The following is a 25,927-nucleotide window of genomic DNA, read 5'->3' on the forward strand; positions in this document are numbered from 1 at the left end:
AATCAAAGAATGGCATGTCTCCCCCCACTTTTTTTTTAAGACAGAGTCTCTCTCTGTCACCCAGGCTGGAGTGCAGTGGCATGATCTTGGCATATTGCAACCTCTGCCTCCCGGGTTCAAGTGATTCTCCTGCCTCAGCCTCCCGGTAGCTGGGATTACAGGTGCCAACCACCACGCCCAGCTAATTTTTGTATTTTTAGTAGAGACAGGGTTTCATCATGTTGGCAGCCTGGTCTTGAACTCCTGACCTCAAGTGATCCACCTGTCTCAGCCTCCCAAAGTGCTGGGATTACAGGCGTGAGCCACCTCGCCTGGCCATGTCTCCCCTTTTAGGAACACTGCCTGAAAGCCACATGCTTCCATTTTCCTCTCACTGGCAGAACATCACATCATCATAAAGTTTATTCCCATCATCCACCTACTCATCTAAAATATGGGGATTATTATCAAGAAGAGGAGAACAGACATGGGGGGACAATTAGCAGTCTTTGCTGCAGTAGTACTCTTTCACTGGTTCCTTGTAAAAGCTGCCCAAGTGGAATGTGTGATTGGGATTCTAGCTCCATCTTCCCCTTGGTCTTAGAATTAGAACCTTATTGTGTCTATTGTAATGACTGTGCTTAACACCTGGGGCCGTGCTGTGTAGAGAAACAAGAGTATACACATTGGTGCTGTACATCGGCTTCTTACTTTATGAAAGGGCTACTTATGTCCTTTCTAAGTTGCACCTTTTTTCCATACTTTAACATTTCTAGGATTGGGATGCATCAGTCAGTCTCTGTTGGCAAGGGGGCACCATGCTGTTACTGCCATCACATAAACATCAGAACTTGCGAGTGGACATCAGCAGCTCAGAAGGAAATCCCAGAGATAGTAGTAGAGTAGAGCATCCTTGATGCCAGAGAAGCTCAGGTTGTGTGGAATAGCACAGGCATCAAAAACCCGAAGATAGATTAAAAGACATTGGACTCAGAATGTGAAAAGAAATACCTTAAACAATTTATTTCAATTATATTTTCCTTTTAAAAAATTTACGAGAGTAATAGATGCTTTTAAAAAAAATCTGGTTCTAATATATTCTAAAAGAGTTCTTTCAGTAAGTACAAAAAAAAAAAACAAAACCCTGAATGATAGGAACTCATCACAGGGGTAGCAGTTCTGACACCACTTTGTGTGTATCCCCAGGAATGAGCAAATAAGCAAAAATATTATGGATAATGAGAGCAAGGTTTCTCACCACTGAAGAAAAAAATTGCAATCAAAGGGGGGAAGCTAGAATGCACTCTGTGGTGTCGAATTAAAGTTACCAGTATAAATTCCAGATTCCTTATATGGGGGGAGGGGGGGAGGGGGAGGGGGAGGGACACGTAAACTGTGTGTGTGTTAGTATCTTGCATACATTCAAAGGTCTGCCTGCCAAGAGGGCCTAGACCAGTGACACCCAGGAGCAATGAACACACCTGGTTTCCAGATCTTGGTTTCTAAACATCATCCTCCAGAAAGCGAACTAGTGCTCCTTGGAGAAATGATTGATTTCATGGTTGAGGCAAAGAAAGTACAAGATCAGCTTAGAACATGTCATGAGGCTAGAATATTTGAAACTCAAAAAATAATGGGTACATGTTGAAAGCATGCAGGAGCCTCCTTAAGGGAGCTCCCAATGGCCAAAACTGGCTCAGTTTGAACAATTAATCAAATAATAATAGCAATGGCATTTAATCCACAGAGTAAAATAAATATCCATGAATGCATATTGATGTAAATAAGTAATCGCATAAAGGAAGAGAAAGGACAACTCTTTCTTACAGGATAATTCCAATAAGTGTAGAAGAGATTATGGAAATAGAAAAGTATCTTCTTCCTTTTCTTCAGCAGGAAAAAAAGAATTATCATTAGGCAACCACCAAAGTAATAACTGCTGTAGGCAAAAATCAATAGCTGTTAAAATTAGCAGGAGTAAAGGGGGTATAGAGGGTGGGGAAGTATAATGAGACATAGGATGTTTACATAGTGTCAGAGTATCTTCCCACATTGCTTACAAAGGGAAAAATAGTAACATTTCAGTGGAGAAACCTGGCAGACAGCTCCTTATCAAAGGGATCAAGGTTAACATCCTCTGTAATAAGACAGATTGACATCATGTGCCTGCTGATATAAACTGAGAAGGGCACCGCACTGCTGTCGTATCCTTGCCAAAAATGTATAACCTCAGTCTAAACATGAGAAGACAACAGACAAACGCAAAGCGAGGGCATTCTACTGATCAACTGGCTGGTACTCTTCAAAAGTGTCAAGGTCAGCCAGGCGTGGTGGCTCCGCCTATAATCCCAGAACTTTGGGAGGCTGAGGCAGGCAGATCACGAGGTCAGGAGTTCAGGACCAGCCTGGCCAACATAATGAAATCCCGTCTCTAGTAAAAATAAAAAAAATTAGTTCAGCATGGTGGTGGGTGCCTGTGATCCCAACTATTTGGGAGGCTGAGGCAGGAGAATCACCTGAACCCGGGAGGCAGAGGTTGCAGTGAGCCGAGATCGCGCTATTGCACTCCAGCTGGGGCAACAGTGTGAGACTCCATCTTAAAAAAAAAAAAGTCAGGGTCATAATAGATGGACTGAGGAACTATCCCATTTGGAGGAGACTAGGGACATGGCAACTAAAAATGATGTGGCATCCGGGGTTGGGTCTTAGACCCAAGAAAGGGCATTATTGGGGAAAACTGGTGAAATTAAGTCTGTATATTACTTCACAATATGTATCAGTGTTTAATTTCCTGGTTTCTCTAATTGTAATATGATTCAGTAGCATGATAACATTGGGGGAACCTGAGTGAAGTGTATGTGGGAAATTTCCGTGTTTCTGTGCTAGTTTTGTTTGGTTTTTGTTGTTGTCGTCGTTTTTGCATTTTTTTTTTGTAAGCCTAAATTTTTTTCAAAAGAAGTTAAAAGGGAGGAAAGTATGTCTTAATTTAACTGGCAGTGGTTTTTTTCCCCTTATTGATACATAAAATAGTAGTGTCACTTGTAATCAGTGATATCTTAGATTTGATAAAATCTGGTATACAGGATTAAAAAAGAATCTCCCTTTTACACCCTTCTAAATCCATATCCTTCTCCAGAGATGAGCATGGTTACAGTTTACCCTGAATCATTTGAGGATTTTTTTTTTTGGAAGTTGCCAAAATATGTACCTGTTCAATGCATATTTTTTTTACATAAATGGGATTATTATTTTAATTTTTGAGACAAAGTCTCGCTCTGCTGGCCAGGCTGGAGTGCAATAGCATGATCTCGGCTCACTGCAACCTTCGCCTCCCAGGTTCAAGCAACTCTCCTGCCTTAGCCTCCCAAAGTGCTGGGATCACAGGCGTGAACCACCATAATGTGTAATTATTGTTACACATCATTTTGTGATGTGCCTTTTTTTCTGAATTGCATATTTTAGAATGCTTTCATGCTCTGTTTGAGTGGAGCCGCCTTATTTATTTAATGGCGGCATGGTACTCCAGGGCCTAGATGTTCCGTCATTTATTTAACCATCCTCCTGATGTTCATTGAGGTAGTTTTGAGATTGCATTCCTCCACTCAGCTGCACAGGGAGCACCCTTGTGTGCTGCCTCTTAGTGTACACATGGGCGTTTTTCTTTAGGATACATACCCAGACACAGAATTGTAGAGCTGGCAGATATTTGCATTTAACACACGACCAAGTTGTTCTCCAAATAAAGTTGAACCCACTCCCATCCAGCCAGCAGCATAAGTGTGCCCATTTTCCTAGAACCTTACCAACCTTGCATATTATCAGTCTTTTAGTAATGTGTGGTCTGTATAAAGAATGATTGATTCGTTCATTTACTTATTTCGTTGAACAGAAATGTTGAGTGTCTGTGCCCAGCACTGTCATAGACACAGGGGACATCCCAGCGAACAAAACAGATGTCCTTGTCCTCTAGGAGTGTCTGAGAAGCCTCGATCTGAGCAGGTCACACTGCTCATTGTTTCACCTGTATTTCTCTGATAGCCAGTGAGGCAGGGCAGATGCTTTTCCCATGCAGTTTCTTCTCTGAATTCCTATCCCAGATCTTTGCCCACATTTCCCTTGAGTCCATAATATTTTCTTTCTCCTTATTGAGCCCTAAAATGGGAGCACTGCTAAATCTATCTCCTTTAGGGGATTTTGACAAACCCCGTGGGGAGACTGGACACACGTAGGATTTGAGAGGAAGGAGAGAGCCCAGGCCGACCTACAGGAGGTGCTGAGGCTGTATCTGCACCCCCTAGTTTTTCTTGTTGTTGTTTTGGTTTGGTTTGGTATTTTGTGTTTTGTTTTTGTTTTGTTTCATTTTTTTGAGATGGAGTCTCACTCTGTTGGCCAGGCTGGAGTTCAGTGGCTCTATGTCAGCTCACTGCAACCTCTGCCTCCCAGGTTCAAATGATTCTCCTGCCTCAGCCTCCTGAGTAGCTGGGATTGCCACTACCATGCCCACCACCATGGCCAGTTAATCTTTAAATTTTTATTAGAAACGAGGTTTCACCTTGTTGGCCAGACTGATCTCGAACTTCTGACCTCAAGTAATCCACCTGCCTCAGCCTCCCAAAGTACTGGGATTACAGGCATAAGCCACCATGCCCTGCCCTGCTCCCTTCAAGTTTTGTGGCCAAACTCACTGCCCTGGAAGTCCCATCAAGCAGCCTCATACCAGAGCAGCCGCTCCCGGAAGGATCTTCACACCTTGATGGTGTGCATTTGAATACTGCTTTATGCCTGTAAGTGACATTGGAACAGCAGTATTTGAGCAACAAAAATGTTTACCCTGTGCCTTCCTATAGGTTCTCTGGGCAGGTCAGCCATGGAGATTTCTGATCTGTCCTCCATCCAATTTACCAGCAGTGGACTCTGTGGGGTCGGACAGATGAACAAGATCATGTCACTGTCCTCTGGGAGGTGACAGTAGGGAGATTAAACCACTCATGCATGCATCAGTGGGTTGGCAAGATGATAGAGTCCCAGCCTGATGCAGGAGGAGTGCCGCCACCGACCGACTCACCGAATACCTGCCTTCCTGTGCCACTCCCCTATGTGTTTTGTATGACAGTGTCTTTCACCCACATTGTCTCCTAAGCGTGGACATCTTTCTGTGTAATGCTCCGCTGCTCAGCATCGACGCCAGCACTTCTCCATGTGTGCTTAGTATTAACAGAAGTGTGATGTCTTACAGGTTTTGCTAACATGGCAAAACCGCGTCTCTACTAAAAGTACAAAAATTAGATGTGCGTGGTGGCACAAGCCAGTAATCCTAGCTGTGTTGGGAGGCTGAGGCACGAAAATTACTTGAACTCAGAAGATGGAGGTTGCAGTGAGCCGAGATCGCACCACTGTACTCCAGCCTGGGCGACAAGAGTGAAACTTTGTCTTTTAAAAAAAAAAAAAATGGTAGAGACCACACATGACCATATGGACTCCAGACCCAGACATCATGGATTCAAATCCAGGTTACATCACTTACCAGTTGTAACATTTGGGGGTGGTTATTTCACCTCTGTGTGCCTCACTTCCTCAGCTACAAATTGAGAGCAACAATAGTCCCTACCTCCGTGAGGAGTTAGGAGGAGTAGATGAGCTTATACATGTAAAATGCCTGGAATGTAGCATTCAGTAATATTAAGGATTGTTTTTCACATTGCCCCCATTGTAGGGATATGATGGGGAAAGGCATTCCGGCACAGGGAACAGCGCGAACAAAGGCATGTGATCCCCATGAGGAGGATGTACTACTGAGTCAGCCTTGGCCTTTAGCCAGGAGTGCCAGGATCCAAATGTGGCTGCCTGAGACAGTGGGAATGTCCTGGGTGTGCGTGCGTGTGTGCGTGTGTGCACGCGTGTGTGCATGTGCACACACGCAGGGTGGTGGTGTGGTTGGTGGGGGGCATAGGGATTCATATGTTCAACCCAAGGAAAAAGGAGAACTGGTCAAGTTCAGGTTTGGTATAAATCAAGGAGCTGAACCTAGAGAGGGGAAATGGAGCCTGGGCTGGAGAAAGTAATGTCCTCCGCATCCTCCGTTCTGCCACTCATCCAGGGAAGCAGAACAAATGTAGGTGGGTGGGAGCATGTACTCTGAGGCCCCCTCCTGGGTCCGACACAGGAGGACTTGCACCAGTTGCTCCTTCCTGTGCCTCTTTTTTCTCCTCTGTGAATCGGGAATGCTGCGGGAAGATGGAGGCCCCATCCCTGCCCCACCATTAGTGCTGTCCCAGACCTATGAGATCAGGATAGGACAGAGAGAGGAATAAGAGGGTCCAGCTCCCTGGACAGTTCCAGACCCCCTATATCATGCAGTTGGAGGGTGATTCCCCAATTTCTGGGGCCCCAGATTTTTGGGGCTTCTTTTCCAACCAGGCTCTGGTATGGGGCGGTGGCCTGTGTTTCACTGAGCACCGACTCTGATCCAAGCAGTAGGGAAACAGCAGGCCCACGGCACCTGGGTGCACAGACCTGGACATGAGTCACAGCTCCCACTGGGCCACTTCATTCCTTTTCCATGGTATGAGCCCTCCCCCAGGGTGGAGCTGGCCAGGCCTGGTTATGGCTCATTTCATTTGCCTGTGGCATTTCTCATAATAATGAGACCTTGTGACTCTCAGGAGTGCTGCATCATCAAGGCAGGGTGGATCGGACCTTGACCCTGACCTGTGGGTCCCCTTCACCCTTGTGGCTGAAGGAACACCAGCCATTCCACAGCTCTGCCTCTTTTCTTGTTTGGTCTCTTCCTGTCCCACAGGTCTGGTGCCTCCGTCTGGCTTCTCCTGAGTCCTCTAACTTCACTCCATTTATGACTTGCTGTCTTCTCCTTCAATCCTAGTGCTTCTCGATGGGCGGCTGTGGGGGTTTGGTGTGGGGAGTGGTCCTTCATGTGCAGCACTGTCCCCACATTGCATGACCCTTCTCACCCGTGGGCCCTGGGCATTGAATGTAGGACCCCTAGTTACTGAGACCACCCAGATTCTCATTTTGTATTTTCATTTGTTGTTTTAGACAGAGTCTTGCTCTGTCTCCCAGGCTGGAGTGCAGTGCAGTGATGCAATCTCAGCTCACTGCAACTTCCACCCCTGGGCTCAAATAATTTTCATGCCTCAGCCTCCTGAGTGGCACCTGCCATCATGCTCGGCTAATTTTTGAATTTTTAGTAGAGATGGGGTTTCGCCATGTTGGCCAGTCTGGTCTCAAACTCCTGGCTTCACATGATCCACCCGACTTTGCCCTCCAAAGTTCTGGGGTTACAGGAGTAAGTCACTGCGCCTGGCCCCACAAAGTATTCTCAAAACCCCCCACCATCTCCTACCACTACTGAATTTGTTCTCCTGATTCAGCAATTGCTTTTTCTGTAGGATGTGTTAAACTACTGCTGATCAATTTAAGCATTTATGGGATAGTTCCAGTCATGGCTTCTATTTTTAACCCTAATAAATCAGAAGGTTCGCCTGGCAATTTCTGGCTTCTCCTGAGTCCTCTAAAGGGTCTCGGCATAGAATCACAGTTACAGAGGCATAGCGGGAGGGCCTGCCGGCTGCACGGTGAGAGCCAAGTGCTCCTGTTTGCCTTTACTTATTTATTTTTTCTTTTTCTTTTTTCAATTTTCTTTTTAATTATTTTTTTTATTTTCACAAGTAGAATCTCTTAATCCTGTTTCCTTTTCTTTTTTTTTTTTTTAAGGCAAAGGAGAAAATAACATAAATCAGCAACCAGAAATAATTAAACTGAAATGCAATTCCTCTTGAGGAATCCGCCCACACTAACACGGCGAAGGAGACCATTTCCACACTCCCCATGCTCTTTTGCCCTTGAGGAGCTTCTCACATGTCTGTCCCCCCACCAAAGGGGCTGTTTCCTGTCCCTTATCCCCTGTACCGTCCCTCCCCTCTGTACATCAGCCTAGCCTCTCTGCCTGCAGGTGTGAATCTGTGCTCTCACAGAAACAAGAGGAAAAATACAAAACTCCAAAGTTATCTTAAATAGGCAGGGAAAGACAAGGAAGACCCTGATCACCTATGTGATTTTTGTTTTATTCAAATACGTACAAAAATCTTTCATTTAAAAGGCATTTTAGGCTGGGCATGGTGGCTCACGCCTGTAATCCCAGTGCTTTGGGAAGCTGAGATAGGAGGATTGCTTGAGCCCAGGAGTTTGAGACCAGACCCCATCTCTACAAAAGATGAAAAAAAAATAATAATAATGGGGCTCTGGTGTCACACACCTGTGGTCCCAGCTACTTGGGAGGCTGAGATGGGAGGATCACTTGAGCCCAGGAGTTAGAGGCTGCTGTGAGCCATGACTGTGCCACTGCACTCCAGCCTGGAGTTTGCTTAGAGCAGAGCCAGGGGTTGTTTAGAGCAAGCCTTGTCTCTAAACAAAGAAACAAGATCATTTTTACACTTTGGGAGGCTGTGGCAGGCGGATCACCTGAGATCAGGAGTTCAAGACTAACCTGACCAACATGGCAAAACCTTGTCTCTACTAAAAATGCAAAAAAAGCCAAGCATGGTGGCATGTGCATGTAATCTCGACTACTTGGGAGGATGAGGCAGGAAAATCACTTGAACTTAGGCGGCAGAGGCTGCAGTGAGCCAAGAATGCACCACTGCCCTCCAACCTGGGTGACAGAGCAAGACTCCGTCTCAAAAAAAAAAGGTTATTTACATATGTACTGTTTCTATTGCACCTCAAACTTCTCTGAGGTGGGCAGCATGCTCTCATATTGCAAATGAGTGAGGCTTTGAGTGATTTGCCCAAAATAAAGCCAGCCATTGAATGATACAGGAGAAGTGCCAGCCTGGTTTCAGTGGCTCTAGGCCTTACCGCTGAGAAGTAGAAGCATTGGGATTTATCCCAGACCCATTCTGTGTTTACAGCTTCTGTCTGCCCAGCAGGTCCCTGCACATGCGTCTCCTGGGAGAGCGGCACCAAGGGCTGCGCAGGGCGGCTCCTGGCCCTTTAGGGAATAAGAGATCAAGAAGGGGAAAGCGTGGCAGAGTGGAAAGAGCCATTGCCGACCGCTCCATAGACTCTGGCGTCCCCTACCTCTGTGCTACTTAACTCCTTGGAGACCTTAACCAGGCTTCATTAGTAGGAATCTCATTTTCTTATAACTTATCACATAGCTACTTTTTTAAAAATCATAACTTTCTTTAGAAGAAACTTCTCTGCCGCCCCGCTGTGGGAATGTCATCTCGGCCTCTGTCCTGGAGCCCCACAACTCCAGTCAAGCCCTGGACTGTCTTGTTTTTTTCATGGGCTGAGACATTCCCAGTTCTCTGAATGATGAGGTCTCTCTCTGCCCCCTTCCCCGCCACCACCTCCGTCACAGGCCATCTGTCCCTGCACTGCCCACTCTCAGCCCTTTTAATAGCATGGTCCTTGGGGAGGATGGTGTCCAGGGTGGTTTCATAACAGGCTGGGGGAGGGGGCACAGGGACACCCAGGGCTTCCGAGGTATTTAATTGAGATGGGTGTGCAGAAAGGCAGGTGGCTAAAATGTCCTCATGTGGAAGAGTTTTCCAAGGAGGGGACCCTTCTTTCAGCTCTCCCAGCCCCCACCCTGGATGGATGGGTGAGCGTGCACTCATCAGAAAGGATGGAAATGGGAGCGGGAGAGCCGTGAGGATGCCTTTCTAAAAATACAGCCCATCTGCATTGTGTTAGCTGGTTTCCTCGGAAACCACTGGGAGCCGGGACTCCAGCATGGCACATGTGCAGGGACCTAGGCCTGGGCGAACGGGAGCTGCCCTGCCTGGCCCCTGGTACAGAAGACAAGAACTCTTCCAGGAGGTGAGGGCCTGAAGCCCTCACTTAGGCTTCTGTGGGGCCTGGGCAGTCAGCAGCTTTCAGTCCAGCCCTAGCACATGCAAACCCCAAACTAGACTCCAGCAGGGACCCCTACACATGACAAGATACCATCTGTGTTGCACTCTGGAGGGCTGATGCTTCTTGCTTCTGATGGGACGAAAGGAAACCCAGGGAGGGTCCAGAGCTGCCCCCTGGTCTCACGACAGCAGCCCTGCCCCAGACATGGCTTTCACCTGAGACCCTGTACCCATGGTTCGCCTCCAATCACTGGGCCTGCCCAGGGAGAAGCCAAAGGGCAGGGGTATCTTCTGACCAACCAGCTGGTGAAGATTGTCAGTCCTTCAGGGCAGAAGGAGAAGTCTGGGGCTTTACCCTTAACAAAGGCTAGAAATACGTTTTCTCAAAGAACAAATATTAGGCAGGCAAGAAAAAAAGAAAGGCTAGAAATAGTATTGGAAAGGGAGAGAGGGAGGAGAGAAAGGAAGAAAAAAAGGGAGGAGGGGAGAGGGAGTGGGGAGTGAGGCAGGAAAGGAGGGAGGAAGGAATCTGTCCTTCTGTCCTACCACGTCAGCTGGCCGTGGTGTTATAGAATGAACCCTGAGCACTGGATTAGTAGTCTAGTCTTGGCCCCATCTGGGCAAGTGATCAAACCTCCTTTAGCCTTGGTTTCCTCATCTCACTTCCCATTGGGGTGAAATAAAATAGTTTTGTGGCTTATGCTATAATCCCAGCACTTTGGGAGGTAATGCAGGAGAATTATTTGAGGTCAGGAGTTCCAAACCAGCTTGGCCAGCATGGCAAAACCCTGTCTCTACTAAAACTATAAAAATTAGCCAGGTGTGGTGGCTCATGCCTGTAGTCCCAGCTACTTGGGTGGCTGAGGCACAAGAATCTCTTGAACCCAAAAGACAGAACTTGTAAGCCGAGATCATGCTACTGCACTCCAGCCTGGGGAACACAGTGAAGCTCTGTCTCTAAATAAATAAATGAAATTTGTGAGCTGTGAAATGCTTTGCAAGAATAAGGAGTTGTTACTGATCTTCAACCAAATGGTTTTTTTAGAAAGGCTTCTTTCCTGATTTCAGATCATAGACCCAGTTTTTAGTTCTCCACCCAGGAATAACACCTGTTAACTTTGTTTTTTTTTTTTTTCCCGCTAATATTTGTATTTTTAGCAAAGACAGGGTTTCTCCATGTTGGTCAGGCTGGTCTCGAACTCCTGACCTCAGGTGATCCACCCGCCTCGGCCTCCCAAAGTGCTGGGATTACAGGCGTGAGCCACTGCGCCCAGCCAGCCATGGGAGTTTAAAGGGCAGTCACACTGGCTCCAGCCTAGGGTGGCATTTTTCCCCCATCAGAAGAATGAGCTCTTGTATCTCAGGATAGGGCACCTGTAAGTCAGTCAGCGAAGTCTCTGCTCTAACTGGCCACCGGGGCCATTGTCTTCTGACACAGCCTGGCCAGGAGGCCTGCCATCTGCAAAAGGGAGTTCACTCCTGCGATTTTCATATGAGTGTATCCAATTTCCTTGATAAACTCCAGTTTCAGGTATTCTGCCATTTGGAAAGCTTTAGACACTCGAAAGATGTTGCCAATGATATCTTCTGGTGAGTAGCCCAGATGCCACAGGTGAGCGAGAATCTTGTAAGCTTCATCGATGCTGGTGTTCACACAGTGCTGGATCATCTCCTTCACCAGCAGTGGGTGGGGCTCATCACAGACCTTGAAAACATTCTCACTGTTAATGAAGCCAAATCCTGAGAAGGTGGACTGCAGGTTGTTCAGTGCCTGCCTCATGTCTCCCTGCGCCATGAAGATGATGGCTTCCAGGCCGTCATCAGTGTGGGGCACCCTCTCCTTTTCGATAACACTCATCAGCCTGGTGAGGATCTGGGCATCGGTCAGCTTCGTGTAGCGGAGGACAGCGCAGCGGGACTGAATGGGCTCAATGATCTTATCCGAAGCATTACAAGCAAGGGCAAAGCACGTGGTTTTGGAGTAGATTTCCATGGTTCTCCTCAAGGCTTGCTGGGCTCCGTCAGTCATGCTGTCGGCTTCATCCAGAATGATGATCTTATGTTGGCCTTTGGGAAGGGTGACTTTTTGTTGAGCAAACATTTTAATTTTATTCCTCACAACGTCAATGCCCCTGTCATTTGAAGCATTGAGTTCCAACACAGCATCCTTGAGTGCTGGGCCCAGCAGAGCTCGTGCCAAGCATAGAATTCTTGTGGTCTTGCCAGTTCATGGCGGGCCCGCAATGATGATGTTAGGCACATTCCCTTCCCTTGCAAAGACCTCTAGCCTGCTCACGGTGTCTTCATTCCCGACAATTTCATTCAGCTTTACTGGCCTATATTTTTCAACCCACGGCAGTTTATAGTGGCCAGCGCTCCCAGGGGCCTTGCTGGAGGCAGGGGCAGGGTCCTGGGCCTCCCGCTCCCCTGCGCCATCACCTACGGCCTCCACCTCCATTCTCGCGCCTCTTCTTCCCCAACTTTGTTTTTTTAAGAGACAGGATATAGATCTGTTGCTCAGGCCAGAGTGCAGTGGTGCAATCATAGCCCACTGCAGCCTCGACTTCCTGGGCTCAAGCAATCCTCTTGTCTCAAGCCTCCCTAGTAGCTAGGGTCACAGCCATGTGCAACCACACCTGGAAAATTTGTTTAATTTTTTGTAAAGATGAGGTCTCACTATGTTGCCCAGGCTAGTCTTAAACTCTTGGCCTCAAGCAATCCTCCTGCTTCCACCTCCCACAGCACTGGGATTACAGGTGTAAGTCACTGTGCCTAGCCAATGCCTGTTAACTTTTTGATGTACTGTTTTCTTTTCTATTTTTTTTTTTTTTTTTTTTGAGATGGAGTCTCACTCTGTTGCCCAGGCTGGAGTGCAGTGGCACGATCTGGGCTCACTGCTACCTCTGCCCCCCACGGGTTCAAGTGATTCTCCTGACTCAGCCTCCCAGTGGCTGAGACTATAGGTGCACACCACCATGCCCAGATAATTTTTGTAATTTTAGTAGAGACTAAAGGATTACAGGCATGAGCTGCCATGCCTGGCCAATGTACAGCTTCCTAGGCTTTTTTTTTTTTTTTTTGAGACGGAGTTTCGCTCTTGTTACCCAGGCTGGAGTGCAATGGCGCCATCTCGGCTCACTGCAACCTCCGCCTCCTGGGTTCAGGCAATTCTCCTGCCTCAGCCTCCTGAGTAGCTGGGATTATAGGCACACACCACCATGCCCAGCTAATTGTTTGTATTTTTAGTACAGACGGGGTTTCACCATGTTAACCAGGATGGTCTCGATCTCTTGACCTCGTGATCCACCCGCCTCGGCCTCCCAAAGTGCTGGGATTACAGGCTTGAGCCACCGAGCCCAGCCTTAGGCTTTTTTAAATAGACTATTTGTAGTTTTCATACGTGGGATAATATTGTCTATTTATTTCGTAACTGCTTTTCTATTCATTGTAACAGGAATTTTCCCATTATATTAAATAATCTTTTATTATTGACCACAGTTTGTTAATCTTGTGCCCTATTGATGGACATTTTCCCCCAATATTTTTAATAATATATAAATGGCTCTGTGGTAAGAATTCTCACAGACAAATCATTTGCTGCCCTCTCTGGTTTCCTTAGGAAGTTTTTCCATGGGAGAGGATTGCTGAGTCTGAGAGTATGAACCTTTTGAATAATTTTAATTCATTTGCAAACTGCCCTCCAGAAAGATATGTCCATTTATATACTCACAAGCCATATAAGAAGGTATCTGTTTTAGTGCACCTTTGCTAGCTGTGTGAGCTTTGCCAGTGCAAAAAAAAAAGAAAGGGATTCATCCATCCATCTGTTTGAGACAGGGTCTTGCTCTGTCACTCACACTGGAGTGCAGTGGTGCAATCAAAGCTCCCTGTAGCCTCAAACTCTTGGTTTCAAGTGATCCTCCTACCTCAGCCTCCTGAGTAGCTGGGATCACAGGTTCTCACCACCACACCCGGCTACTTTATTTTTTTTTCCGTAGAGATGGAGTCATGTTATGTTGTCCAGGTTGGTCTTGAACTCCTGGGCTCAAGCGCTCCTCCAGCCTCAGCCTCCCAAAATGCTGGGATTATAGATGTGAGCCCCTGTGCCTGGCAAGAATGAATGAATGAATAAATAAATAAATATCTTAATTTAAATGTCTTTGACTTCTAGTGAGCTTAAATAGTTTTCCATGTACATACTGGCCAATTTTAATTCTTTTATGAATTTCCAGATCATGTCCTTGGCTGGGTTTTGTCTTGGTGCATTCTGACCTCTGCCATCCTGAAATTAAAGGATGGTGGTGCTGGTCCTTTAGGAATTGCGGGGTCCTGAGACCCTCTGTCTTCCTTCCCCACCACTCACTCCTATACACACACACACACACACACACACACACCCTTGTATGTATGACCCATTCTTCCTCTGAGGTTCAGAAACCCCTGAGCTTTCCCAGAAATCAGGGCCCAGATGCACGCTCCAGAGCTGAACAGCCCCTGTATGTCACCCCCCCCTGCTGGTGGCCTGAATTGAGACCTGCACCCACTCTTTCAACATCACATTTGGCCTGCCACACCACCAGGGCCTCTGCTCCCAACCTTCCCTGGCCCATCTTAACACAGTCTTCTGCTTCTCAAACAAAGGCAGAATTTTGCTTGTAATTGTTTTAGGAATCATCATGTTGCTTTTCTCTTTTATTTGGAAACATGTTTTAACTTTTTTTTTTGAGCTGGAGTCTCACTCTGTCTCCAGACTGGAATGCAGTGGTGCAATCTCGGCTCACTGCAACCTCTGACTCCCTGGTTCAGGAGATTCTCTTGCCTCAGCCTCCCAGGTAACTGGGATTAAAGGCACACGCCACCACACCCAGCTAATTTTTGTATTTTTAGTAGAGATGGGGTTTCACCATGTTGGCCAGGCTGGTCTCAATTTCCTGACCTCATGATCTGCCAGCCTCAGCCTCCCAAAGTGCTGGGATTACAAGCATGAGCCACCCCACCTGACCACATGTTTTAACTTTTCAGAGCAAATACTAGGCTGGGCACAGTGGCTCACATCTGAAATTTCAGCACGTGGGGTGGCCGAAGTGGGTGGATCACTTGAGGTCAGGAGTTCGAGATCAGCCTGACCAATATGGTGAAACCCGGGCACTACTAAAAATACAAAAATTAGTGAGGTGGTGGCACTCATCTATAATCCCAGCTACTTGGGAGGCAGAGGTTGCAGTAAGCCGAGATCACGCCACGGCACTCTAGCCTGGGCGATAGAGCAGGATTCTGTCTCAAAAAAAAAAAAAAGACCAAATACTGTAATGGCATCTCCCGAGCCAGACAGGCCAGTCTTGCAGACGAAGGCCTAGGGGCCCGGGTGGGCTGCGCTTAGGAACGAGGGGGACGGTGCGTGTGGTTCCCGTGCTCCTGCCCCAGCCCTGGATTGCGCTGTCCTTCTCGGCCCGGGCGTCCCCGCTGCAGCAGGCCTCAACCCCGCTCTCCCTCCCTAGGCCTCCTGCTCCACGACGTGACCATGGCCGGACTGCAGGAGCTGCGATTCCCCGAGGAGAAGCCGCTGCTGCGGGGCCAGGATGCCACCGAGCTGGTGAGTCGGGAGTCGCGCCTTTGAGGTCCTGGGGCCGAGCGCGCCACCTTGTGGCCAAGAGGGAGACCGCGCGCTTTCCCTACAGGCGACCCTCCACAGGGCCAGCCATTCCAAAAAGCCTTGTCCCTGCCTGGGGAGAGTTCTGGGCGGCCTGAGTGCCACTGAGACCCAGCCAGCCTCAAGGTGGCTTCAGCCATCTTTGGGGCTGGAGGCGCTGCAGGAGACTTATATCCCCCTTTAATGAGAGAAAACCGAGGCACAGAGAGGTGACCCCAGTTGGCCAGGGTCACACAGCTAGTGGGGAATGAGGCAGTATCAACCCATTTCTGGACAGCCCAGAAGCACTGGACAGTGTTGGCTCCAGCAGGGAATGGTGCTCCCCCATCTGTGTGCTACTTATCTGCCTCTCAAGCCTCTGCGGCACCCAGGCAGGCCTATCCAACAGTGCCACCCTGGGCAGTGGGACGGTTGCATCACAGGTTATGATTTTGTCCCAAAGATCCCCCCCGTCAGGGGACAAGGCATTAGAGGCCAGAGTGACTTTCATGCCACCCTTTTTTTTGTGTGACCACACCCTGTCCACCTTCCCTTTCCCTCCCTCCCTCCCAGAGTCATCGTACTAGTGACTGTGACACGAACCACTTTGCAAAAAAGTGTGGGTTCCCTGCTTGCTGGATTCTGAGGCATCTGGGCTGGGGTCCCTGCAAGTTATGCTGCCCGGGCCCCCCTCATTTTACAGATGGGGAGGTCAGGAGCCCAGCCCCTCAAATCTGCAGGGCTTGTTCTCTGCCCCATCCTGCCTCCCCAGCCTCCCATCACAAGGAGGGGAGCCCAGGAGCCACTGAGCAGCCAGGACTGGAACTGCGCAGCCAGCCAGGGCTCCAGGGATCCAACTACATGAGGTTGCAGTCCTGCCCCCAAGAAGGGTACTGGGAATCTTACAGACCGAACCTTGAATCTTAAGACCCAGCCTACCCGAGGACAGCCATCGGGGTGGGTGGTGACTGCCTGTTTTTCAAACGCTTTATTCTAAGTTTAGTTGCTCCCTGGTCTAAGCCTCCATCAGCTGCTGCCCTGGGATGCTTGCAGGAGTTTGCTTGCTGGTCTTTTTGCTTCTGCCTTTGCTCTGTACCCTTTTAAAATAAGCCATGGGCCAGGCATGGTGGCTCACACCTGTAATGCCAGCACTTTGGGAGGTCGAGGCGGACAGATCAGAAGTTCAAGACCAGCCTGGTCAACATGGAGAAACCCCGCCTCTACTAAAACTACAAAATGAGCCGGGTGTGATGGTGGGCACCTGTAATCCCAGCTACTTGGGAGGCTGAGATGGGAGAATCACTTGAAGCCAGGAGGTTCAACCCCAAGATTGCACTACTGCACTCCAGCCTGGGCAACAGAGTGAGACTCTGTCTGAAAACATACAATAAATTAAAAAATAAGCCATGTCATTTCTCTGCTTAACGAGACATCTCAGAGATGGGACCCAGGGTGTGATCTGTCCCAGCTCCCCAGCCTGTCTCCCAAGCTTGTGCCCAGCTGACTTCTCTCTAGCCTCCTTGAACGTGCCCCTCAGATTCCCAGTGCATCTACCTGGGATGTAGTACTAGCCCAGAAATTCGCAGGGCTGGCTCCTCTCCTTGTTTTATTCAGGCCTCTGCTCAAATGCTCCCTCCTCAGGCCCTCTCTAACCGCTGGGTCTAGTGTTAAAAGACCAACACATCTGGCCCTGGCTCTGTCACTTAGCCTGGCTGCCCTGCTCTTCAGGTTCCCAGGGCAGAGATCTGTTCTGTTTTGCACCCCTGGTCTCCCCAGTACCCCACACAGCACACACTTGGCTCTCAGTAAAAATGTGGGCTGAGTGGAAGCCACAGATGGTGATTCAGCTCAGAAGAAAGAAGTTTTCAGAACTTTCTAAAAAGTCCCTCCTCCCCACTCCTGCCTGTGTCTTTCTTTCTTTTATTTTTCTTCTTCTTTCTTTCTTTCTTCTGAAACAGGGTCTTATTCTGTCACCGAGGCTGGAGTGCTGGAGTGCCATCATAGACCACTACAACCTCAGTTTCCTGTGCTCAAGTGATCCTCCTGCCTCCGCCTCCCAAGTGGCTGGGATCACAGGCATATGCCACCACACCTGGCTCATTTCTTCATTTTGTAGAGATTAGTCTTCCGCCGTTGCCCAGGCTGGTCTTGGACGTCTGGGTGCAAGTGATCCTCCCACCTCAGCCTTCCTCAGGGCTGGGATTAGCGGCCTGAGCCACTGTGCCTGCCTACCAGTCTGTTGAGGCATGAAAGCAGAGCCCTCCTGTGAGGTTTTGATAGGGCAGATGGTGGCCCTTGAGGACCCCTGCATCCCATCCCAAGTGCTGAAGTGTGTGGGTTGCGGGACAGCCGCACGGAGGTGCTGCCTGCTGGTGCGGGGTAATAACTTCTGTGCCTGTCTCTTCCACTGCCCACCTCAGCTGGGCACCCTTCTCTGCCTAGCCTGGCCCAGCCCTCACTGCCCCTCCCTCTCTCACTCAGTGGGCATACTTCTGCCTGCTCATGCCCACTGGGCAGCCTAGCCCTACTGCACGTGGTGTCTCTCTCTACCCGTCACCAGGACCAGAGTGAGTTTGCCACCGTGCCATCCTCGCCCCTGCATGAGGGTCTCCATCTCAGTTCCTGGGGAGGCTTCTTCCCTCCTTCACAAGTCAGCATGGGCCCTGTGCTTTGAGCCTGGGCACATCTACTTTTTCCAAAGGTACCTTAAAAGCCCCATCCCTGCTGGGTGTGTTTGCTGACGCCTGTAATCCCAGCACTTCGGGAGGACAAGGTGGGTGGGTCACCTGAGATCTGGAGCTCAAGACCAGCCTGGCCAAGATGGCGAAACCGCATCTCTACTAAAATTACAAAAATTAGCCGGACATGATGGTGTGCACCTGTAATCCCAGCTGTTTGGGAGGCTGAAGCAAGAGAATCGCTTGAACCTGGGAACCTGAGAATCACTCGCAGTTAGCCGAGATGGCACTACTGCACTCAGCATGGGAGACAGAGCAAGACTCTGCCTCAAATAGAAAAAGAAAAAAAGGCCAGCCAGGCTCAGTAGCTCACGCTTGCAATCCCAGCACTTTAGGAGGCCGAGTCAGGTGGATCACTTGAGGTCAGGAGTTCAAGACCAGCCAGACCAACATGGTGAAACTCTGACTCTACTAAATACAAAACTTAGATGGGCATGGTGGCATATTCCTATAATCTCAGCTACTTAAGAGGCTGAGGCAGGAGAATTGCTTGAACCTAGGACCCTGGCCAACATGGTGAAACCCTGTCTCTACTAAAAATACAAAATAAACCAGATGTGGTGGTGTGCATCTGTAATTCCAGCTACTCAGGAGGCTGAGGCAGGAGAATTGCTTGAACCCGGGAGACAGAGGTTGCAGTGATCTGAGATCATGCCCTTGCACGCCAGCCTGGGTGACAAAGTAAGACTCTGACTCAAAAAAATAAAAAAAAAAGCCCCACCCCACACCTGACCCAGCCTCCTGGATGCTGCAGCATGGCACCCCCCATGCAGTCCTACCCTGCTCTCTGCCTTCAAGAGCTAGTTTGGCTCTCTCAGGCTGTGGCTCTCACAGGCAGATTCTTCTTTTCCAGCCACAGTGTTGAAAGCATCCATCCTTTTCACTTTTTTTTTTTTTGACACGGAGTTTTGCTCTTGTTGCCCAGGCTGGAGTGCAGTGGTGTGATCTTGGCTCACTGTAACCTCTGCCTCCCAGATTCAAGAGATTCTCCTGCCTCAGCCTCCCAAGTAGCTGGGATTACAGGCATGCTCCACCATGCCCAGCTAATTTTGTATTTTTAGTGTAGACGGGGTTTCTCCATGGTGGTCAGGCTGGTCTTGAACTCGTGACCTTAGGTGTCTGCCCACCTCGGCCTCCCAAAGTGCTGGGATTACAGGCATGAGCCATCGCCCCCAGCCCCATTCTTTTCACTTTTTATTTATTTTTTGTTTTTGTTTAGAGACAAGTCTGCATCTGGCACCCAGGCAAGAGTGCAGTGGTGTGACCACAGCAGCCTCTGCCCCCTGGGCTCAAGCGATCCTCTTACTTCAGCCTCCTGAGTAGCTGGGACTGCGGGCTTTCATCACCATGCCTGCCTAACTTTTCTGTTTTGTAGAGATGGGGGACTCTTGCTATATTTATTGCCCAGACTGGTCTCGAACTCCTGGCCTCAAGCAGTTCTCCCACCTCAGCCTCCCAAGTAACCACTTACAATCATGAGCCACTTCACTGGGCATCCTTTTCACTTTTTAAATGTTCTGCAGTTTTCCAGGTGCAAATTCTTTCAGTCCAGTGGGAAGTGAGTATTTTCACACATTGACTCACATCCTGCCCACCTGCCACTGGAGCTTGGCTTGCCTTTGGAAATTCCAGTGTCTGGCTTGTCTGTGGAAGAACTGCTGCTAGGTCCCTCTGTGCCTGTGTCCCCATCCCGCCTCCCACACACCACTCCTGGGCCTTTCTGCCTCCCTCAGCTGGGCCCGTCCTGCCACCTGCTCTCCTTCGAGTGCTCACCCAGTTCCCATGGGACATCAGGGGACTCTGCGTTGGCTTCTCTTCTCCCTGATTTTCTTGGCTTTTGGGTCCTTCCCCTCCCACACCCTTCATCTCCTGGGGCCCCCAGACCCAGAGAGCATACAGCACACCCTGCCATTATCTGCCCTGTTGTGTGTGTGTGTGTGTGTGTGTGTGTGTGAGAGAGAGAGAGAGAGAGAGAGAGAGAGAGAGAGGAGTGTCTCACTCTGTCACCCAGGCTGGAGTACAGTGGTGCAGTCTTGGCTCACTGCAACCTCTGCCTCCTGGGTTCAAGTGATTCTCCTGCCTCAGCCTCCCAAGCAGCTGAGATTACAGGCACCTGCCACCATGCCCAGCTAATTTTTGTATTTTTAATAGAGACGGGGTTTTACCATGTTGGCCACGCTGGTCTCAAACTCCTGACCTCAGGTGATCTGACCGGCTTAACCTCCCAAAGTGCTGGGATTACAGGCATGAGCCACCGTGCCTGGCCAATCCATGTATTTATTCCTCAGGAGGATCTGTAGCAGGCACAGTCCAGTGCTGGGATACATAAGGCAGAACGGTGGGCAACACGGAGCTTCTCTAATCCTCACGACACTGAGGCTCAGAGGCTGAGTGACTGCCCAGGAGTTCACAGCCTGGCAGAGTGGGGCAGGCAGAGAGGTCTCTAGGCAAACACAGGGGAAGGCAAGGCAGGACCTGTCAGTTCTGCTTTACCTGGATGTGTGCTGCTCCCTGATCAGTTTCCTTCCCCAGGCCCGAAAGTGGCCTGAGTCTGAGCTGGCCGGCTGCCTTCTACAGATGGAGAGACGGGGACCCAAAGGGGGTGAGTCGCACAGCTAGAGCCAGGCCCCCGCAGAGTGTCTGCGGGCCCCTCTGCCTCTGGGAGAGCCTGGCAACTCAGCCACGGGGTTCCAGCCCCCGCTCCTCCCCTGGCCATCTGTGCAGCCTCGTAACCTGTGGGCGCATTTTGAGCCTCTCCCCTCATTGGTGAAGCCTGATTGTTTATCCAGATCTGTGGGTGTCTGGGGAGCCCCTTCCGTGCCAGCTTCATATTGAGAGCACAGCCAGACGTGGTCCCGCCTTCGTGGTGCCCGCACTCCGGTGGGCAGAACGGGCACTAGCCAGACTCACATGGTTCACTGTGAAGTGAGCCCTAGTGAGCTGAGGCACAGAGCAGCCAGGCCTGGAGAGATGGGAGCAGCCGCCACTATACCTTTGTGTGGGTTGGAAAAGTCCCCTCTTTCCTCTTAGCTGGGTGGCCCTCAGCTTCCCCATCCCTACAGCAGGCATGATAGTCACGTTCCCCCCTCCTCTTCCCTCCCTTTCCTCCACCCTTGTGCCCTGATGGTCAGACCATGGAAAACAACTGTGGGAGCAGGAGGGCAAAGTAACCAACAGCAAGGATTTGCAGGGGGAGATTCCAGCATTTTCTAGCCCTGTGACTCAGCCTCTCGAGCCTCACCCTCATGACCTGTGAGATGGAGAGCCTCACATCCTTGATGAGTAGGTTCATAGGCTCCTCCACCAAGCACTTGGCAGCCAGTACCTGGCACTTTGGCGAGCCCTTGGTCACTTTCATTAACATTAAGACAGACTGGTGGGCTGGGCTCAGTGTTTCATGCCTGTAATGCCGGCACTCTAGGAAGCCAAGGCAGGAGGATCGTTTGAACCAGGAGTTAGAGGATGCAGTGACCTGTGATTGCGCCACTGCATTCCAGCCTGGGTGATAGAGTGAGACCCTGACTCTTAAGAAAAAGACAGCCTGGGGGCCAGAAACTGAGTCTGCTAAGGCCCCATGAGCCCCCTAGACCAGCCAGAGACTAACTTGCCACCCGCTCTGTTTGCCTTCCCCTAGGAGAGCTCCGATGCCTTCCTCTTGGCTGCAGACACAGATTGGAAGGTAGGTCAAGGCTCAGACCCCTGAGATGTGGGACTGACAGCTGGCCAGCCCCTGGCCTCATCTGGCCAGGTCCCAGAGGAGGGTCACAGCCCTCTGTGTGCCCCCAGCCTGTAGCAGTCGCCAGGACCACCCCCAGGGCTCACAGCGGCCCTGCCTGCCCCCTGCCTAACAGAGAGATGCTGGGGCTGGAGATGAACTGACACTTCTGTGAACAGCAGGGAAGAGAGGGGGTCTCTGGGGGGAGTGAGGATGGACAAGGGAGTGAAGGATGTTGTCATCTGAATCAGCATTTTCCTCCAATGAAAGGCAGGTTGACTCTAAAATAGCTCCTGTTTCCATGACGGCTGTTGCCAGGACAACCCTGTCCTCTTTAGTGGATGCCAGGTTCTCCGTGAAAACTAAAAGCGCCCTTTGTTTTTATTCCTCCGAGTGATGATACTGCTCACTCGGCCAGTCATTTCTCCCCTCTGAGTCCCATAGTGACCACTGATTTCTGGGTCTTGGAAAATGTCTGACAGCAGACATGAGGGAGCCCAGCTGGGTTCTAAGGCCACACTGGCCATCCCTGCATGCCAAACCAGTTCCGATCCTTCCTCCTGGCAGGGTGGAACCAGCCCCCAGGCCACTGTCCTTATCTGGGCCTGACCTGGTTTTGGGTCAGCCTCCAAGCCCCGTGACAGCACCAACCTCGTGGTCTGGACACAGGGGTGACACAGAGGTGGGGCTGCCCATCGGCTCCTCCCCCAGCAGGAGCAATGTGAGGATCAGTGTGAGAATCTGGGCCTGTGTGCTTGTCCCTTGGTCACGCGCCACTCCAAGGACAAGAGGGGAGGCTTCAGGGCAGCCAGCGTAGGTGTGCTCAGATCCCCAGGAGTGCTATCTCCAAGCACAAAGGGCTCTGGAGCTGGGAGGAAAGGCTGGGTTCTGGCAGTGGGGAATGAATGAGATCCCAGGAAAAGGGATGGGAAGGAAGTGGCCGGGAGCCGGCCCAGGTTGGTGGGAAGGGACAGATGGAGATCAGAGCAGGATCGCCAGGGGATTTTCTTTGTCCTCCATGCTGCAGATGAGGATGGGCTCCGCGGGCAAATGGGCCCTGGAGGAAGGTGTTGGCCAAGTAAAATCCCATTGCAGCCAGGCAATGCCTCGACACACTGGTCCCACGGTGTGGGAGGCCAATGCCAACAGTGCTGATGCCAGCCCCAGCACACAGGCCCACGACATGGGGGATGGGCAGAGGGGAGTCCTGGAGTCGTGGAGGAGACCCCACCACACCTCTGGGTACCCAACTGCTGCTGCAAAGCTGCCTCTGCCCACCGAGCCCTCTGACCTGCAGCCCCGGAGTTGCGGGGCCCAGGCTGTGTGGGGCCCTGGTTTTCAGAATCCTCTACTTGGTAAAAGCAGGTTGTATTCAAAGTCACCTTCCTGTCCACTCTTGTCACACCACAGGAGGCAGCGTTTCTTTTGTTTTTTGTTTTAGAAAAGCAGCCACAAGAATGGATGGCTGTTATCCGGACCAAGGCCTGGCAGAGATTTTACCCCTTGCTCACCATGGCAGGCGTTGTCACTGTCCCCTGCCTCAGTGGGGACAGCCAGTGGGGGAGACAGCATGGCAGAGGGACTAACATGAGCCAGACAGACCTAGGTCCTGGCCCCGCCACTTCCACGCATATGACCTTGAGCCCAAGTCACTCCACTCAGCCACCCCATTTTCATGGAGACAGGCAGGATGGACCTCCTGAGTATGTCTAAGGCGATGGTGCCCATGGGCCCCTCACACGGATACTCGGCTGACCGTAACAAGTGGCCACCAGAGCATGGAGTCAGTGCCAGACTACCTGGGTGTGGTTCCTGGCTCCGTGCCCACTAACTGTGTGACGTTGGGCATGTTACCAGACCTCTCTGTGCCTTATTTGCCTCATTGTAAAGAGGGTATGAAGAGGATAAAATGAGTGCTTGCCCCAGCAGCACATAGACCAAACTTGGAATGATACAGAGAAGATGAGTATGACCCTTGCACAAGAATGACCCGCCTTCCATACTTAAAATAAATACTTTCCAAAAAGAGGATAAAGGCTCGGCATGGTGACTTATGCCTGTAATAACAGCACTTTGGGAGGCTGAGGCAGGCAGATCACTTGAGGTCAGGGGTTTGAGGCCAGCCTGAACAATATGGTGAAGCCCCGTCTCTACTAAAAATACAATAATTAGCCAGGCATGGTGGCGGGTGCTGGTAATCTCAGCTACTTGGGAGGCTGATGCAGGAGAATGGCTTGGACCTGGAGGTTGCAGTGAGCAGAGATTGCACCTGGGCAACAGCAAGACCCTGCCTCAAAAAAAAAAAAGGGATAAAGTGAGATAATGGGCATAAAGTGCTTGAAGAAAGCCTGGCACATGGGGGACGTTTGAACATAAGTGCTCGCCACTCTTGATTCTAAGACCTCAGGTCCACCCAGAGTGCTGAGGTACTAGTTAGTAAGTGCCGCCGCTTACTAGCCGAGTGAGGAAACTACCTGACCGCTCTGTGCCTCAGTTTCCTCATCCCTTTTCACAAATTTATAAGGATTATGTATATTATTCTTGCAAATGCCTGTGCAGTAGGCACTGCTATTTCTCCCATTTACATATGGAGGTTCAGAAAGGTTGACTGACTTGCCCAAGGTCACACAGCAGAGAAGTGGGAGAGCTATGAGTGGCACCAGGGTTTGGCTGGCAAGACCTGAGCCTGCCTTCTTGGCGACCGTAACTGTACAACCACCAGAAAAGGGGCCAACAGTTTGGAGAAGCACACATTTCTCCCCTGCCAGGACCTGGGCAGATCGGCAGTGATTTATGCAGTTTTTTTCTGATTCTCACAGCAACTTGGTGAGAAAGTCACAGTCTCTGCTTTACAGTTAGAAGCACTGAGGCACAGAGAGCTTTAAAAAAATCTTGCCCAAGTTCACCCAGCTGGTAGGGGGCCAGGAGGGACTTAAACCCAGGTCTGTGGGTTCGTAGGCAGGGAGCTGAGCAGTCATGGAGGCTGTGGCTTGGAATGGGCAGTGTCGCAGGTTAGCAGTGTCACCTGGATCCAGAGGTAAGGAGAGGCCACTCAGGAGTCAGAAGTTGGAGTGGGGATAAGATTCGGTGAGGCCTTGGGGGCATGGGAGGGCTTTGTGGGCAGAGCAGAGGGCAGGGCTGGGCCTCAGTTTTCCAAGCCTCTTCCTATGCCACAGTGGCTGCAAGAACGGGGAACATGGCCAGGAGGTGAGGGGCCAGGGGGACTCCCCATTCCACTTCCCTTCTACCCTAGGGAGCACAGGGCCTGTCAGTCTGCCCAGGGCCTCCAGAGTGAGAGGTGAGAGATGCAGTAGGTACCCCCAGGCAGAGGACTTGGCCAGGAATAGTGTATATAGCAGGTGTTGACCAGGTCACCAGGTACCCAGAGATGAGGAGATGACCACCTCCTCCAACAGCAGCCGGCCAGCGTGCAGGGCTGTCAGCGTGGGTGGGGGTGAGTGGCATGTTCCTTCTTGCGCAAGGCACAATGGGAGCACAGGCACGCAGCACCCCTTCCTCTCTCTGGCTCCTGCTCTCCCAGCCTTGGGCCCCCTCCTCTGCTCCCCTCCCGGGCCTATTTCCTCTCTCCCCATATGCTTCTTGGCCTGCCTTCTCTGCTCACTCCACCTGCAGGCCTCAGTCGAGCAAGCTCGCCACCCAGATCCTTGCTGCCCAGGAGGACAGGGCACAGAGCCTGAGGTGGCCCTAGTGCCCTGCTCCCCAGAGACCTGAGAACCAAGCCCCAAACTGGTTGCCTACAGGAATAAGGGCTGGGTGGCTCTACAAGAGGTGGGCATATCAATGTTGGCAAACTGCCTCCTATCCCGCTTCCTCTCCCTAGTGGCCTGGAGCCCCTGGCAGCAGGGTGAGGGTGGGGAGGGCGGAGCTGTTGTGTGTCAGACCATACCTCTGGCCCTGCCCTCTGCCCAGGGCCTCTGGCCCCCGAATTCTACTTTCAGCACTGTGGGGAAGCCCCCTGCCTCTGTTT

The 25,927-nt window shown here is 50.5% G+C and overlaps 1 protein-coding gene, 1 non-coding gene and 1 pseudogene across 25 annotated transcripts in view; 2 read left to right on the top strand and 1 right to left on the bottom strand.

Annotated features, from left to right (window-relative positions):
* NDRG4 (NDRG family member 4) overlaps positions 1–25,927 on the top strand; it is a 49,514-nt gene that overhangs the window by 10,471 nt on the left and 13,116 nt on the right. For all 23 annotated transcript variants that reach the window (XM_035281747.3, XM_035281752.3, XM_035281754.3 and 20 more), the window contains 2 exons: positions 15,356–15,450; positions 21,859–21,903. In XM_035281747.3, coding sequence (XP_035137638.1) covers positions 15,356–15,450; positions 21,859–21,903 — 140 coding nt within the window. The remainder of the gene's footprint in view (positions 1–15,355; positions 15,451–21,858; positions 21,904–25,927) is intronic.
* LOC100390343 (replication factor C subunit 2 pseudogene) lies at positions 10,975–12,335 on the bottom strand (annotated as a pseudogene). Its single transcript, XR_013530517.1, has one exon. The product of XR_013530517.1 is annotated as a replication factor C subunit 2 pseudogene (transcript).
* Positions 23,853–23,959, top strand: LOC118149856 (U6 spliceosomal RNA). Its single transcript, XR_004737565.1, has one exon. It is a non-coding gene; the product is annotated as a U6 spliceosomal RNA (small nuclear RNA).

Source organism: Callithrix jacchus, chromosome 20, assembly GCF_049354715.1.
Source record: "Callithrix jacchus isolate 240 chromosome 20, calJac240_pri, whole genome shotgun sequence".
NCBI classification, from domain to species: domain Eukaryota; kingdom Metazoa; phylum Chordata; class Mammalia; order Primates; family Cebidae; genus Callithrix; species Callithrix jacchus.